Source organism: Bos indicus x Bos taurus, chromosome 1, assembly GCF_003369695.1.
Source record: "Bos indicus x Bos taurus breed Angus x Brahman F1 hybrid chromosome 1, Bos_hybrid_MaternalHap_v2.0, whole genome shotgun sequence".
Lineage (NCBI taxonomy): Eukaryota > Metazoa > Chordata > Mammalia > Artiodactyla > Bovidae > Bos > Bos indicus x Bos taurus.
Window position 1 is genome coordinate 97,736,642 of NC_040076.1, and position 16,151 is coordinate 97,752,792.

The 16,151-nt window shown below is 38.8% G+C and overlaps 1 protein-coding gene across 14 annotated transcripts in view; it reads left to right on the plus strand.

Annotated features, from left to right (window-relative positions):
* Window positions 1-16,151, plus strand: part of MECOM (MDS1 and EVI1 complex locus) — a 627,611-nt gene that overhangs the window by 581,674 nt on the left and 29,786 nt on the right. For 9 of the 14 annotated variants that reach the window (XM_027541631.1, XM_027541676.1, XM_027541649.1 and 6 more), the window contains 4 exons: window positions 3,242-3,389; window positions 4,665-4,821; window positions 9,111-10,467; window positions 13,863-13,950. In XM_027541631.1, the coding sequence (XP_027397432.1) occupies window positions 3,242-3,389; window positions 4,665-4,821; window positions 9,111-10,467; window positions 13,863-13,950 (1,750 nt within the window). The remainder of the gene's footprint in view (window positions 1-3,241; window positions 3,390-4,664; window positions 4,822-9,110; window positions 10,468-13,862; window positions 13,951-16,151) is intronic. The other 5 variants (XM_027541659.1, XM_027541638.1, XM_027541715.1 and 2 more) reach the window with 2 other exon arrangements.

Here is a 16,151-nt window from a genome sequence, read left to right on the forward strand (position 1 = left end):
TGTACCATGCACTATACCTTTAAAAAATATCATACTCTTGGAGTTGGGAGACAGGAAAAATCTCAATGTACAGGGCATTCTTTTACCACTAGGTTCCAGAGTTTAAGATTTAAGAACATTGGAATACAATACATGTCATGAAATGACAGGCTGTGTTACTTTGCTAAAGACAATAGTAAGAACAGCAATCACACAACGATTTTGGAAGATGTCCCTGACTCAATTCAATGTTAACTGCCATTGCTAATATCTTTCTGTTAACTCTCTGATTAACATTTCAGCTTGTGTAACAAACAGAGGATTACATATTGTAGATAAAGATAGGGCCATTCTTGTGACTCCACACACCTGTACTCTCCTGGTACTTTTTGTTCACAGAGATATCGCTGTTGGTGCTCAGATAAAATAGCATTACCAAGTTGACTGACTCATAGGGCAGGAAAAATAAGTTCATGTTCCAATATGAATAGAATTGGAAGGAGGAAACTGAGAAAGAGAAAAATATGGAAACGTGTTTCTAATTTGTCATGATATGAGAAAGGGCATTTCATTTTTTTTTCACAAACACTGCCATGGACACAGTGTATACAGCCACTGGGTAACATATTCTAGGCATACACAAGTCTTACTTGATTCTCAAACCTAGAGTGTTCATCTCACAGAAAAATAAAACATGGGGAAGAAACAGTGCTTGCATGTTTGATACTTTTTTTTAATACCTTTTTATTATGGAAGTTTTCAAATACCCACAAAGCTAGAGAGGATGGTAGTGTGTTCAGGTTCAGTAATTGTCACACAAGACCAGTCTTATCTTAGCTATACTCATTTTGGGTTATTGAAACAAATCCTGGACATTATGTCATTTTATTTATAAATAGCTCAGTGTGTGTCTGTGGAAAATATGTAAAACATAGGTTCACTTTAAAAATAATGGTTCCTTATTACTATCAAATATTCAGTCAGTGAGCAAATTCCCCCAGTTATTTCATTGTTTTTAGAGTTTGTTTTGCTTATATTAAGATCAAAATAAGGTCCATCACTGCAATTGGTTTGTGTCCTTCTTATTTCTTAATTTAAAGGTTTCCCCAATCAAAGTCAGTAAGTCCCTCTTTCTCATTATAGTTTATATATAGAAGAAATTCAGTGTTTTTTTCTGTAGCATTTCCTCCTGGCTGTATTCTACTAGTTATATCCCCTTGGTATTTTTTGGTCATCTTTATCCATCCGCTCTATTTCCTGTATACTCATAGTTACATCGCAAGCTGTGATCAGATTTAGGCTCAGTGTTTTAAGAGGAATACCTCATTGGTCCTATCATGTATTTCCATTAGGAGGCATATGATGGATTGCCTGGATTAATTAATTCTTTAGGTGCTGCAAAATGAATGTGTTCTAATCCCCCTGTTGTTTCAGTGTTTACTATCTGGATTAATTCTATGCAGAGAAACTCCCCCTCCTTGATTATTTGCTCCCCCTGCAGTACAGTTCAGATAGGAAGGGCAAGATATGTGCATGAGTTTTCCCCTTTTCTTACTAGTTTTCAGAACAATGATTTGGCTTCTCAGCATCTTCATGGGGTAACTGGTGAGGTTTCATTTTTGTGTTTTTGAGTATTATTATCATTAAAAGGTGAGATCATTATTCTTAGTGATGCTTAGATTTCCCCATCTTTAGGCAGCAGGTGTCTCTTCAGATTGGCAACCTAGTTTTTTTTTTGCCATGATCTGTAACTTTCTTGCTTTTTGCCATAACAAGATGTTGAAGCCCATCTTGTGCATTTCATGCATCAAGTTTGAAAAGGGCTATTTCTCTATGGAGTTCTGGTTACCTTACTTGAGAGTAGTATCCTAATGTGTCGGAGAAGGTGATGGCACCCCACTCCAGTACTCTTGCCTGGAAAATCCCATGGGCAGAGGAGCCTGGTGGGCTGCAGACCATGGGGTCGTGAAGAGTCGGACAGGACTGAGCGACTTCCCTTTCACTTTTCACTTTCATGCATTGGAGAAGGAAATGGCAACCCACTCCAGTGTTCTTGCCTGGAGAATCCCAGGGATGGGGGAGCTTGGTGGGCTGCTGTCTATGGGGTCACACAGAGTCGAACACGACTGACGTGACTTAGCAGCAGCAGCAGCATCCTAATGTGTTATATGTGTGTATTTAATTAACAAAAATGTTGCCAGTATCTTCTGAATATCACAGATTACCCATTATCTTTAATACTTAATTTTCATTATATTCATGAAGATTTTGTATTCAAATTTTAGTGAGACAGGGAAACACTTGAGAAGGTAAAATATTTTAAGTTTTAAAACAGAGACGCTATACTTGTGGGAAAATTCTAACCCTGTTTTTCTTTGGCGGGACTTTACAAGTGCATCTGCTTACAGTGTGATATACTTTTCTTTCCTCCCTATTTCATAGGCTGTATATGTATATATGACCTTAGGTTATAAGATATATACATACATATTCTCTCTAGGTAGTGTTTCCATCAGTGTCTATAGCTACTTCTATATTGTTGTTGTTCAGTCGCCCAGTTGTGTCCCACTCTTTGCCACCCCATGAACTGCAGCACGCCAGGCCTCCCTGTCCTTCACCATCTCCTACAGTTTGCCCAAGTTCATGTCCATTGCATCGAAGATGCCATCCAACCTTATCTACGCACTTGTATATTTATTCATCGGTCCGTAAGCGACCATCTATTATATTGGTTGTATTAAGAAGTGGCTTGTTGAATAGTTCACTTACAGTTCACTTTCCCATTGGTAATATAGGTAGGAATAAAAGTGCCTTTGTCAATGTAGCAATTATATACGTTAGATAGGATAGCTTCCTGCATATTCTTAAGCAGTCTTTTAATGTTTTTGGTTTGAGTGTTTGTGTTTGAATTAAGTGGGTAACAGCAGTACGTGTTGCAGTTAGAATTGTGTAATGAATCCAGAACTGGACAAACAGCTAGTTGTTTATCATGCCCCTAAATTGGCACCTAATTCCTGCTAGCTGAATCAGATTTATTTTTTTAACAACAGGGGCACTTCTCTGTATTGCTGAGAGGCACAGTCCAGGGAATATAAAATGTACTTTTGTCTATTGCAAGCCTGTTTCCTCTGTTTCTTCCCTGCCTCAACTCCTTTCCCTCTGCTTTCTTTAATTGCCAGTTGGATTAGTAAGAAAATGACTTTCTGTTTATTAATGTGTTCTTAGTCACCATGTGCTGTTAAATCAATTATTCTCTTAACAGCTTGGAGAAACACATGTTGTCACATACTGAAGAGAGGGAATACAAGTGCGATCAGTGTCCCAAAGCATTTAACTGGAAGTCCAATTTAATTCGCCACCAGATGTCACATGACAGTGGAAAGCACTATGAATGTGAGAACTGCGCCAAGGTACAGTGAACTTGCAGACTGCTTGGCCTCTCTCTGTCGTCCTGCTCTCTCCTAATCCATCATTTGCTGCGATATGTAAAAGCAGGCCGTGAGAAGGGAAGCTATAAATATCTTGAGAAAAGTAGACTGAGTGTTGTATGCTGCAAGGCATTAGTACAGTGTACAAAAACACTTAGTGGGTACCCTTTTATTTTTGTAAGGGAGGAAGTAAGGCTTAATGGTAAGTTCCAGAACTAGGTGTCAGACATCCTTGGTAAATTCCTGGTTCCGCTACTGGCTTTCCAGAGTGGGGTTGTTTTATAGCTTTATGGAGAATGAACATTTTATCCCATGCACATTACTGATTTCTTCTAATAGCAATTTGTGTGGAGTTACATACAGTTTCTGAATGCCTAGTCAGAAAGAATGGGAGACTCCTATACTTGCAGATTTTTCCACCAAGTCCCCACTATAAATTATGACTTGGTTCTAATTAAAAGTGGAGTTCCTTAGTGACCTGGGCTGAACAATGTAAGAGCGAATTGAAAACACTTCACCTTGACCATTACTCTTAACTATGGGAACAGCAATTCACGTCATTAAATTTTCATGTTCCTCAATTAACTAAAAGATGTCCTGGTGTCATGAAAATTGATTTCTCTTTTCAAAAAATTTTCATGATATTTGAATATCTTTTCGTATGTGGAAATTGTGACATTTGACACTATCTTTAGACGTATTTTGCTTCCAGATGTGTGGGTAGCTTTTTGTTTACCCTATTTCCTTTTTTTGTTTGTTTGTTTTTTAGTACAATGCCCAAAGGAACCATTTTAGTTTAATGGTTACTTAATAAAACACAGTGTTAGAATTTAACCCCTAAGGGAACTCCTCGAGTAGATTTGGGACGCTTTAGGCAAAATCCATCCAGTTTTGTACATCTTTGTTTAAAGGATGGAAATAGTACACCATTTTAAATAATATCATGGCTTGTATTTTATTATTCAATTCCATTCACTCTAAATAGGATCAAGAAGACCTTGAAAATGCTTTAATAATGCCATTAATTATTTCGTTCAACTGATACTAATGGATACTTGTGCTAAGTCTACAGAGCTGAATAATTTACAGTCCTGACCCTCGAGAGGCTCACACTTTGGAAATATGACCTTCTTTTGGTCTTTGGGGAAAACAAACAAAAACTAAACAGACACACACAATCCCTTCTTGAGTCATTCCTGGTCTTCTTTCTTGTGTCCTAGAATTAAGTTTCTTGATTAATCAGTACTCATTTCCTAGCAGGTTTTCACGGACCCTAGCAACCTTCAGCGGCACATCCGCTCTCAGCATGTTGGTGCCCGGGCCCACGCGTGCCCCGAGTGTGGCAAAACGTTTGCCACTTCGTCGGGCCTCAAACAACACAAGCACATCCACAGCAGTGTGAAGCCCTTTATCTGTAAGTTTTCAACACTCCAGCCCCCTTTCCTGCATTTGTCTCTCATCCGAAAAGCTCTGTGACCAGGAGAGTGAGCCATGCGTGGCCCTGAATGAGGGGGCCTCTGCATTAGCAATTTACGGTCTCATCTAGTCAGGCTATTTTCTATGATGAGATAATCTTTTATAACCAGATCTGTGGTATTTTGCCTATGATCCCTGGGGTGTTTTCTTTTAGATGGGATCAGTAACAGGTAGAGAAAAGACACATTGTTAAATAATGTCAAGGAAGTCCCCCAGGTTGTGAGATTTGTTGTGTTGGAAATGTGTGTGGTTTGTAAAACAGCAAATCACAGATACACTAGACAAAATGAAGTGAGAAAAACCTGTTCTGGGTCAGAAAGAGCTAGAAGAACCTCATCTGGCAACTAGGTTTAGGACTGTGTGTGTGGAGGGTGTGGGGAAGGGATAGGGGGAATAAAAGACCCTTTAATCTACCCTTTGTTGTTGATCATAGGTTGCAGATCAGTAGTTCTCAGTTACTTGAAAAGCAGAACACTTTTGCTTTGATGCTAGACATGCTGCGTCTCTAACCCCATGCACTCAAGCAAATTTACAGACAGTGTATTTTCAGGGAACAATCAATCTGACCACCTACCTAGACTGTCCCTGTAACCAAGGTCTTTGGGACAGGTCCACCTCAGCCCTCTTTTGCTTCTTCTCTTGTCCACCCGCCCCTGTTCTCTGTATTGTGCTGAAATGTTTCATATGGAAAATCAGTTGTTCTCAGTCCATCTGGGCAACAACTCTGGGCTTCTCCATGGCTCAGCGGGGCATATAAACACAGTGAGTCACTGAGCTGTGTTACAAACTTCAAGACAGGTTTTGGATCCAGATAAGCACAGGCCTGGATGAAGCATACTCAGGAGTTGGCAAATCCTCTGACTTGGGAATCCTTGCAAAACAGTTTTTCTGACAGCTACTTGATGGTTTGTAATAGGTATATGAGACACTACTACAGGACCTGATGGAAAAAAACCTAGTTTTCAGTGCCAACATGGAGATGCCAGAGACTAACACACCTCCTTTTTACCTTTGCACAGCTCTCTTTTGTGTTTCCAAGCCCCATGAGAGCTTTTCTTTCCCTTTCCAGCTTACGCTAGCATCCCGTTTTGCTCGTATGTTCTTCTGTTCCCTGGGTGGATTGAAAAGGACTAGCAGAGAAACAAAAGGGTGCTCTATTCTCTCTTGAGGAAGCTCTGTTGAAAGTCATGGGAAATAAAATATACAATGGAAATTTTAGACTTCTTGTCTCAAAAAGACATTCCTGACTCTAGGTCGTAATGCCCTAAAAATGTACTTACAGGTACTGCAGGCATACATAATTCATTTATTTCTGACTTTTCAGAAATACATTTTGATACATTTATGTTTTGGTGGGAAATAGAGAGGAATTGATCACACAAATTATCATCACCCATTTAATGCTTTCAATACTGTTTAAAAGTCAAAAAATAGAAATTCCTATCATCTAAGATTCTGGGATATGGAATTTTAATTGTGTTGAAGTCAAGTGTTTCACTTTAAAACACGATAGGGTATCCTTTCCCAATCAGATTGTGCAGACCTATTTCCCATGACTGTATTTTCAGTAATTATTGGTAAATTTAAATAGCAGATGGCATTCTTCAAATATAAAATCTGACAGAGGACCATAGGGTAATTATGAATAATAGCCATGTAATTTCAGAACAAAAGAGGAGTTGGTGTGGAGACTTTGGAGTGGAGGAGGTTCACCTAGAGTTGATATCTGTTTCTCACCAGAAGGCCACACACCACGCTTTACCCCCACTGGTGTGTTTATGGCAACTGTCTCTTGTTACAGTGTACCGCCAAGCTTGAGCCCAGAGTCACCAGCGCTAAGGTAATTACTCACTGCCTTTACAGAAACCTCCAGCCTTCCCAAATAGAAACCACATGCTCTAATAGGCTGAATATATTCAAAATACCTCTTAATTTGTTTAATAAGTAGAAACATTCAATGTTAACTGCTGGCTAATTCCTTATTACTGAGAAAATTACAGTACAGCATAGACTTCAGCATCAGCTGAGCCCCTTACCTGCAGGCTTGGTGGTTTGTGGTGGGCCAGGCTTGGCCTTCAAGTGAGAAAAACAAAGCCTCTGCCGATGGAGACATCCCAGATTCTAAGTTCTGGAGACCTGATAGAAATACTGTTTGTCAGTGTGATAGAGCCTCCAACCAGAAAGTCAGATGCACCTTCTGTTACTCCCATATAGAGGAACTCTTGATTTTCTGAAACCTCTCTCGCTGTTAGGAAGAAGTGTAGAGAGCAATATTTCTTTGCCAAAATATTACAAACCTTTCAAAACCTTACACCTTGTTCGAACACCCATCGGGATATTTTCTCAATGACTTTTAATGGCCCAGAGGAGGGGTGTTACTTTTGTAATGAGTGCACGTTTAGAATTCCATCATTTTATTTACTATTTCTTGTTATTTCTCATAGCTGAATTAGTATAACTAGTGAAAGTCTCATGTTTCTACCCTCTAGTTCATATGGTTTTAATTATTATATCAAAGAATTTAAATAGTATGTGTATTTATTGTATATGGTTAACTAGTATATCTTTTTAAAGCACACTCTGTTGAATATTCCAGTAGAATGACTTGAAAACAAATAACTCACGTTTTCTCTTCCCGTTAAAATGCATGTTTTAGTCTCTACAATGTTATGAATCATCCCACAGCTGAAAGCTCCTGTAATGTTACTAAGCACAATTGATATGTGTAGCAATGCATTTTAATTGTTAGTAGTAAAAGAAATAGATATGGAATCACTTGGTACTTCCTGTTTGGTGGTGTGGGGGATAACTGAAGTTCCAGATGAATTCTGCATGACTGAAGGTTCATAAAATCTTCTTTGAATTTTTTTTTTTTTAGTTGTTATTGTTTTGACTTAGGAGTTTAAAGGCAGTCATCACATGAAAGAAATAAATGTTGCGTTTTATCTTCAATTTGATTTCTTATATTTGTTTCAACAATTATTAACAAGGCATATCATGTTTCTGCATGGATTAACGTGAACAGAAGCATGAAAGTAAGGTCACACGTAAAGGGGACTCATCTTTAGTAAAGTAACGTAAAAATGTGATACTTGGGAAATGGATACTATAATCTTGCCGGACTGTGGAGTAAGTGGGATTCCTACATAGCAAAGGAGCTATTAAGGGTCAAGGAGTTTGATCTTAAAATATATTTAGATCTGTTCAGACATATATAAGAAAGAAGATGTTCTACCTTTTTGGCAAATTCTGGGGGAAGAGGGTTATTTCCAGCTGCACCCACTACTGAACCCTGACTGGATTCGAGCATTCCATGCACTCTCCCCTGCTTGTCGTAGCTGGCAGTACCGCATACGAGTCAAGCCCCAAGATAACCCGTGAAGATATGACAACAAGTGGACATGTTTCCCAAGGACGGGGTTTCATAAATGCAGGAAGGTTAGCACAACCACTGGTGTGAGGGGAAGTCGGAGGACGTGCTCATAGTTCATGGGAACCAGCAATGCAGGATGGGCTACATTCAATTTAGTTTCCTTTGCAGGCTTAAAATAGCGCCATTGTAAATTATGTCAGTCTTTCTCAAATCATGAAAATGATTGTTAAAAATGCCTCAGAATACACAATGTGCATTGTTGTGTGGCTTTGATGTGTGAATGATGAGAGCATATGATATAATACAAATTAAATAATGGTAGAGCAGTCACAGGCTTTTTCCCCGAGGGAAGAGGGAATAAAGGTGAAGTTTCTGGGGGAGGGGAAGGCTGTTTTCTTTTGTGTTAGTGCTTACAATATAGAAATCTATAAATGGTCTAAAATTTTAAAGGGATTCCTGTTCTGTTTCATGTTTAGCAGATCTTAAGAATTTATGTTGTAAAGATTCTGCTGGTGTCGTCATTGGGTTGGGAAATCAGTGCATGCTGGAATTTGACTTTTTAATAAATATTTGAATACACAAATATGATGCAAAATATGATGTAGTGGGGGTGACAAATATTTATATATATTTATATGAAATATTTGTGCTGTCTCAAGACATTTGTCAGGTTGGATGCCTTGCTTTGGAATCTAGTGAAATGGGGTTTTCTGTGTTTGGAGCACCACTTTGGTGCCTCCAACGTCTTTTCCTGGCTTCCTAATTGAAATTTGGGGTAAACCACTTGTGATACTTGCTAAATTCAGAAGCAATTGCCATAAAGCCTGAGATTCTTTTTTGTTGTTTGCACACAGGTGAGGTCTGCCATAAATCCTATACTCAGTTTTCAAACCTTTGTCGTCATAAGCGCATGCATGCTGATTGCAGAACCCAAATCAAGTGCAAAGACTGTGGACAAATGTTCAGCACTACGTCTTCCTTAAATAAACACAGGAGGTTTTGTGAGGGCAAGAACCATTTTGCGGCAGGTGGATTTTTTGGCCAAGGCATTTCACTTCCTGGAACCCCAGCTATGGATAAAACGTCCATGGTTAATATGAGTCATGCCAACCCGGGCCTTGCTGACTATTTTGGCGCCAATAGGCATCCTGCTGGTCTTACCTTTCCAACAGCTCCTGGATTTTCTTTTAGCTTCCCTGGTCTGTTTCCTTCCGGCTTGTACCACAGGCCTCCTTTGATACCTGCTAGTTCTCCTGTTAAAGGACTGTCAAGTACTGAACAGACAAACAAAAGTCAAAGTCCCCTCATGACACATCCTCAGATACTGCCAGCTACACAGGATATTTTGAAGGCACTATCTAAACACCCACCTGTAGGGGACAATAAGCCAGTGGAGCTCCAGCCCGAGAGGTCCTCTGAAGAGAGGCCCCTTGAGAAAATCAGTGACCAGTCAGAGAGTAGTGACCTTGATGATGTCAGTACGCCAAGTGGCAGTGACCTGGAAACAACCTCGGGCTCTGATCTGGAAAGTGACATTGAAAGTGATAAAGAGAAATTTAAAGAAAATGGTAAAATGTTCAAAGACAAAGTAAGCCCTCTTCAGAATCTGGCTTCAATACATAATAAGAAAGAATACAGCAATCATTCCATTTTCTCACCATCTTTAGAGGAGCAGACTGCGGTGTCAGGAGCTGTGAATGATTCTATAAAGGCTATTGCTTCTATTGCTGAAAAATACTTTGGTTCAACAGGACTGGTGGGGCTGCAAGACAAAAAAGTTGGAGCTTTACCTTACCCTTCCATGTTTCCCCTCCCATTTTTTCCAGCATTCTCTCAATCAATGTACCCATTTCCTGATAGAGACTTGAGATCGTTACCTTTGAAAATGGAGCCCCAATCACCAAGTGAAGTAAAGAAACTGCAGAAGGGAAGCTCTGAGTCTCCCTTTGATCTCACCACTAAACGCAAGGACGAGAAGCCCTTAACCCCAGTACCTGCCAAGCCTTCAGCGACCCCGGCTGCAAGCCAAGACCAGCCCCTGGATCTAAGTATGGGCAGTAGGAGTAGAGCCAGTGGGACCAAGCTGACTGAGCCTCGTAAAAACCACGTGTTTGGGGAGAAGAAAGGAGGCAACATTGAACCAAGACCAGCATCCGATGGTTCCTTACAGCATGCTAGACCCACTCCTTTCTTTATGGACCCTATTTACAGGTAAGGGAGGTTGGGAGACCGCTAAGTGTGGACGGACAAACAAAAGGTGGTTTTTATACTCTAAAGTTACGACTTTTAACAAACCATTTTTTATTATTGTTATAAAACAGAGTAAAGTTGTTTGATCTGGTGAATTCATTTTTTATTCAGAAAGTCAACTCATTAGGTTTGGACTTATTTTTGGATGTCTCTGAATTTGGGGTTTTGGAATAGACCCATGGAGTTCTTTCCCTTGACAATAAATTTATTTTTAAACACATTTTTTTTTAAGTGGAAAATATGGGAAAGCCATATTTAAAGCAAGTTGTCAAGTGGCGGAAGAATGAGGCTCCTGAAGGATTAATGCAAATATGTGTGGGTACTTAAATGGGTCAGGTTATTTGGAATGAAATAGGACAGGGTGAGAGTTTATTCTTTATTAAGCTACCAACACAGACCTTAATAAGTGCTGGTCCTATTCTGTTTCTAAGGAAATCTCTTAGAAGCCCCCTGTAAATGAAATATTGATCACAAAAATGCTTTGTAAATGATGTGAATGATCGGCTTAAAAACACATCTGTGTCTAATGCCTGCATTATTCAATTTCCTTTGCATCCAAAATTTTTTAGGGCGGGGAAATATATACTTAATAAAAAGGCTCTTAGGTCCAGTTCTCAGTTAACACTGGACCATTCAGAATGATTCAGTTGTTAAATACTAGTTTTCTTCAAAGTGTAGAAACAACAATAACAGTGCTTACGATATATTTTAAATATTACCGAGCATTTTCACATTTACTTTCTCATTCAAATCATGAACATTGTTAAGAGTTAATGGAAAATGTAGACAATTTTTTATTGGACTGATTTAAGCTGGCAGTATTTGATATTTTTGCCTAATTTTTTTTTTTAATCAGAAGACAGTTTTGTTCAATTTCTTCATTCACAGTATTTTTTTGAGCACCTATAACTTGGTAGGTACCAGAGCTGCAAAGCTTTTTCACTTCAAACTCTTTTTCTACCTTTATTACATAAGTTAACCAAGAAACCTTACCAGTTCATTAAGGACTACCCCTACTTGAACACGACAAGGGGCATAGGAAAGGACAAAACAAAAACGTCTCAAAGGCATCATTACCATGTTGAGCACTCCCCCGCCCACCTCCCTGCCCACCCAGTGACTGTATTTTCTTTTATGTGGCAGTTCTTTTACAGAGAAAGAAAAAGAAGGGAGGGAGGGACAGGTCTTCCATATTTTGTGTGTAGCTTATATATTACACACAGTGAGTAAGGTTGTATTTCCAATTCAGTGATATGTCTCAGCCCTTTGGAAGATAATTTCTCAAGCTTTCTTTCTTCAGTTCAGTTCAGTTCAGTTCAGTCACTCAGTCGTGTCTGACTCTTTGTGACCCCATGAATTGCAGCACACCAGGCCTCCCTGTCCATCACCATCTCCCGGAGTTCACTCAAACTCACGTCCATCGAGTCGGTGATGCCATCCAGCCATCTCATCCTCTGTCGTCCCCTTCTCCTCCTGCCCCCAATCCCTCCCAGAATAAGAGTCTTTTCCAATGAGTCAACTCTTTGCATGAAGTGGCCAAAGTACTGGAGTTTCAGCTTTAGCATCATTCCTTCCAAGGAACACCCAGGGCTGATCTCCTTTAGAATGGACTGCTTGGATCTCCTTGCAGTCCAAGGGACTCTCAAGAGTCTTCTCTAACACCACACTTCAAAAGCATCAATTCTTCGGTGCTCAGCTTTCTTCACAGTCCAACTCTCACATCCATACATGACCACAGGAAAAACCATAGCCTTGACTAAACGGACCTTTGTTGGCAAAGTAATGTCTCTGCTTTTGAATATGCTATCTAGGTTGGTCATAACTTTTCTTCCAAGGAGTAAACGTCTTTTAATTTCATGGCCGCAGTCAGCATCTGCAGTGATTTTGGAGCCCCCAAAAATAAAGTCTGACACTGTTTCCACTGTTTCCTCATCTATTTCCCATGAAGTGATGGGACCGGATGCCATGATCTTTGTTTTCTGAGTGTTGAGCTTTAAGCCAACTTTTTCACTCTCCTCTTTCACTCTCATCAAGAGGCTTTTTAGTTCCTCTTCACTTTCTGCCATAAGGGTGGTGTCATCTGCATATCTAACTTAGACCCTCCCAATGGCAATGAACTTCCAGTTCATCCGCATACCCCTTCCACTCTTCTCCGTCATCTCCCAGCCTTCCACCTGCTTACTCTAATCTCAGTCTTCTCTCTGGTACAACAGTTTCACTTGTGGCTTTAGGCATCTCATTTCACCAAACTCATAAAAGACCTAAACCCAGTTTTAGTGTAAGACCCGGGTTGAAATCTCAGCTTTCTCATGTCTGAAAGTTTTATTCATCCATAAAATGGGTATAACGGCACTGATTTCAATAAGTGAAAGAGTATATGTAAAGCCTGACATATACGCAGCTTCAAGAAGTCGAAGCTGCTTCTGGGCTTCCCAGGTGGCGCTAGAGGTAAAGAGCCCGGCTGCCAATGCAGGAGGTGCAGGTGACCCGGCTTTCATCCCTGAGTCAGGAGGATTCCCCTGAAGGAGGGCACAGCAACCCACTCCATTATTCCTGTCTGGAGAATCCCAGGGACAGATGAGCCTGGCAGGCCGCAGTCCGTAGGGTTGCAAAGAGTTGGACACAACTGAAGCGACTTAGAGAAGCTGCTTCTTTTCAGTTTGAAACTATTTTAAAAGTATACTTACTGAATATTTTTTAAAATGAAATCACCAACAGTTGGTGAAAGAAGTTAATTCAATCCACGATGTCATTTCCTATATGCTTAATAAAAAATAGAATGGCAAACACTTCTAAATTATCTTCAAAAAGTTCATTATCCTCTTCTGACCACCCCTCTTTCACCTACCCTATTTATCAGCAGCAGCGGCTAGCAGGGTGTGTAGTAGGCTTAGAAAGTCTCCTGCTGGGATTCATAAATGTGAAAAAATAGAATGATGATTTGTGGGAGCACCTTATTGATAGAAAATGACTTTAATTTTCAAAGTGAACCTTCTTCACCTGCTTTTGAAAAATCAGCCAGCATTTCTGTCTACATTAGCAATGGAAAGATACAAACTTGTGAGCGATGCCCCTGATTTCATGACTTCGTTTTTAACATTTCCTTCTCATTATTATTAGTGTTACTACTCATTCAATAGGATTTTTCCATTTTAAAAAGGACCTTCTTTCTTTGAGCACCTAGAAGTGCCACGAGTATTCTTCAAGAACTGAAACAGATGTCTTTATTTTTTTATTAGTGTGCTTCCCGGCAACCTACCATTTGCTTTATTGTTAGCTGTTTTAAATGTCAGCGATTATGCAGGGATTGATCTGTGAGACTGATTCTTCTCCAAAATCTAATTTTAACCTTTCAGAGTAGAGAAAAGAAAACTAACTGACCCACTTGAAGCTTTAAAAGAGAAATACTTGAGGCCTTCTCCAGGATTCTTATTTCACCCACAAGTAAGTATTTTGAATTTGAGACTTCAAGCTTGTAAACTAACTTGTTGATCCTGAAAAAGCAGGTGCAATGAAATGAAAGAAATCTTGAGAACATTAGGATTTCCTATGACGCTGGTGTAGGAGAACACAGGAAATTCTAGCAGAATTAAAATCCAAACTTCTTAAAGAAAAAGTAGTCAGTATATATATATGTAAAAATAATATGGTTTCAGTGTTAAGTTATTCTCTATTAAGTACTTACTGAGCTAAAGCGTATTTTGGAGTGAGCAAAATTCAGTTAAGAAATTAAATATTGAAGTTGTCTTTCATGTTTAAAAATTTGCGATTTTAAGAAATGGATCACTGTGCAATTTGTCCCAAACTCACGAAGGTCATTTGTGTTCTTTTAGTGCTTAGATAAAAACAGGAAATGAGTCTACCTGACAAGTTATTACCATAGAGGGTGAAGGAATTTATCTAGAGACCACTGGGCATTCCAGCAAAGTTCTGTAATTGCAGAAGAATTCACCACAATACACAGAGCTATTTGCTGGATGGAGTTGTGTCCATTTATCAAAATATGTATAATTTCTCACTGCAAAGAAAATATAGAGCAGTGCCATTTAATTGGTTCATCTTTATGTCCCCACATTTTTGGTCATTAAAAAAAAACTAGTTTACATATCAATTAAAGTGTGGAGAATTATATTGAAAGAAGGAATATATAAACATCTCGAATCTGATTTCTTAATGATATATATATTTTTAATTTACTGATTATTAAGGGTACAAGCTCCTTATAGGCAATAAGCAATACTTTTATGAAACTGTTTGACAACAGAGTTAACTGATTTGTTCTGTTCCAATATATACAAACCAAAACTTATGCTTCTCTGATAAAATCGGTGGAAAAGTCTATGCAAGCTATATTACAGAAAGCTATGAAACAATTAAATTTAATCATCTTGGAATATGACTCTTTACCCCACTCCTCACCCTCACCCTCTCTGCTACTGCTTCTTTCTTCATTTTTAAAAGTACTTTCCCAAATTCTGGACAATAAAGTATGAGGGCTGAAATACCATATTCTGGGTTGAGTGGAGAGATCTGTCATTGCTCAAAAATTCTCTCTGTTTTAACCTGAAACAATATATGATTTAGTATGAAAAGGGTTAGAAATATTCCAGTTAGTATTCATTTTGTGTAGAAAACTAAGGAATTTCTTAAATTATTTTATGGAAACCAAGTTCTAAAACAGTAAATGTTTATCAGGTACTTATTTTCTACATTTAGATTGATCTGAATTGCACTTGTTGGTCTCGTGGGCTAATAAACTTGAGCATAAAATGCATTTTTGTGTCAGATATTATACAAAAAGTGTATCTCTCTTGATAACTTTCTAATTAAATGCTTATAAGGATACTATAGTTATCCTTATAACTGTAATTAAAATGTATTAAATTTCATTACAGTTTTAATTACAATAAATCAATCTATTTTATATTCTAACTATCTTTAAAATCTAGTAACTAATCATTTCAGAATCAAGTGCTGTGGGTACGTAGTTTAAGGGAGATAAAAAAAAAAAAAAAAAAGCCAGGATTCAGTGTCTTTGAGTGACTCAGTCAACCTGGCTTTTAGTTTCCTTGCTTATTTGATGAAGGAGTGGGCATAAGATCCCTATCTTCTGTGAAATTCAAAGATTTCTAGCTAGCTGAGGCAAATTTACTGGTTCAGAAAATGGGGAGTTTTGTCTACTAACATCTTTACATGTGCATGTAGCTGTTGTAAATGTAGTATATGCATATTTTTAATCAAATGATATAAGAAAATCTGATATGTTTTAATATTCTCAAAATTGACAAAGGATAGCAAAAGATGAGGCATGTGTATAGAGCTTGGGAATATAGCAATCACCCACTCAGATCACTGAAAAAGTACCTATGGGAGCACAGTAGTAGAGGGTGTCCTTCCCACACCAGAATGTCATGTCTTGTTATATGAGACTAACTATTGCTGCATGTTACTGTAAGAATAGTACCCAATAGTGATCAGTAAAATATTTAACACATCATATGTCATGAATACTGATCAATCAGAATGGGCTCCTGGCATTGGGGATCTGGGTCTTAGAAGCCCTTGCTGGCCAACTGTTCATGCTTTGGTTGCTGGCTGGTGGGCTGTTTGAAGGGTCTTTTGGGAGGAGGCCTGGGCAGCAGGAG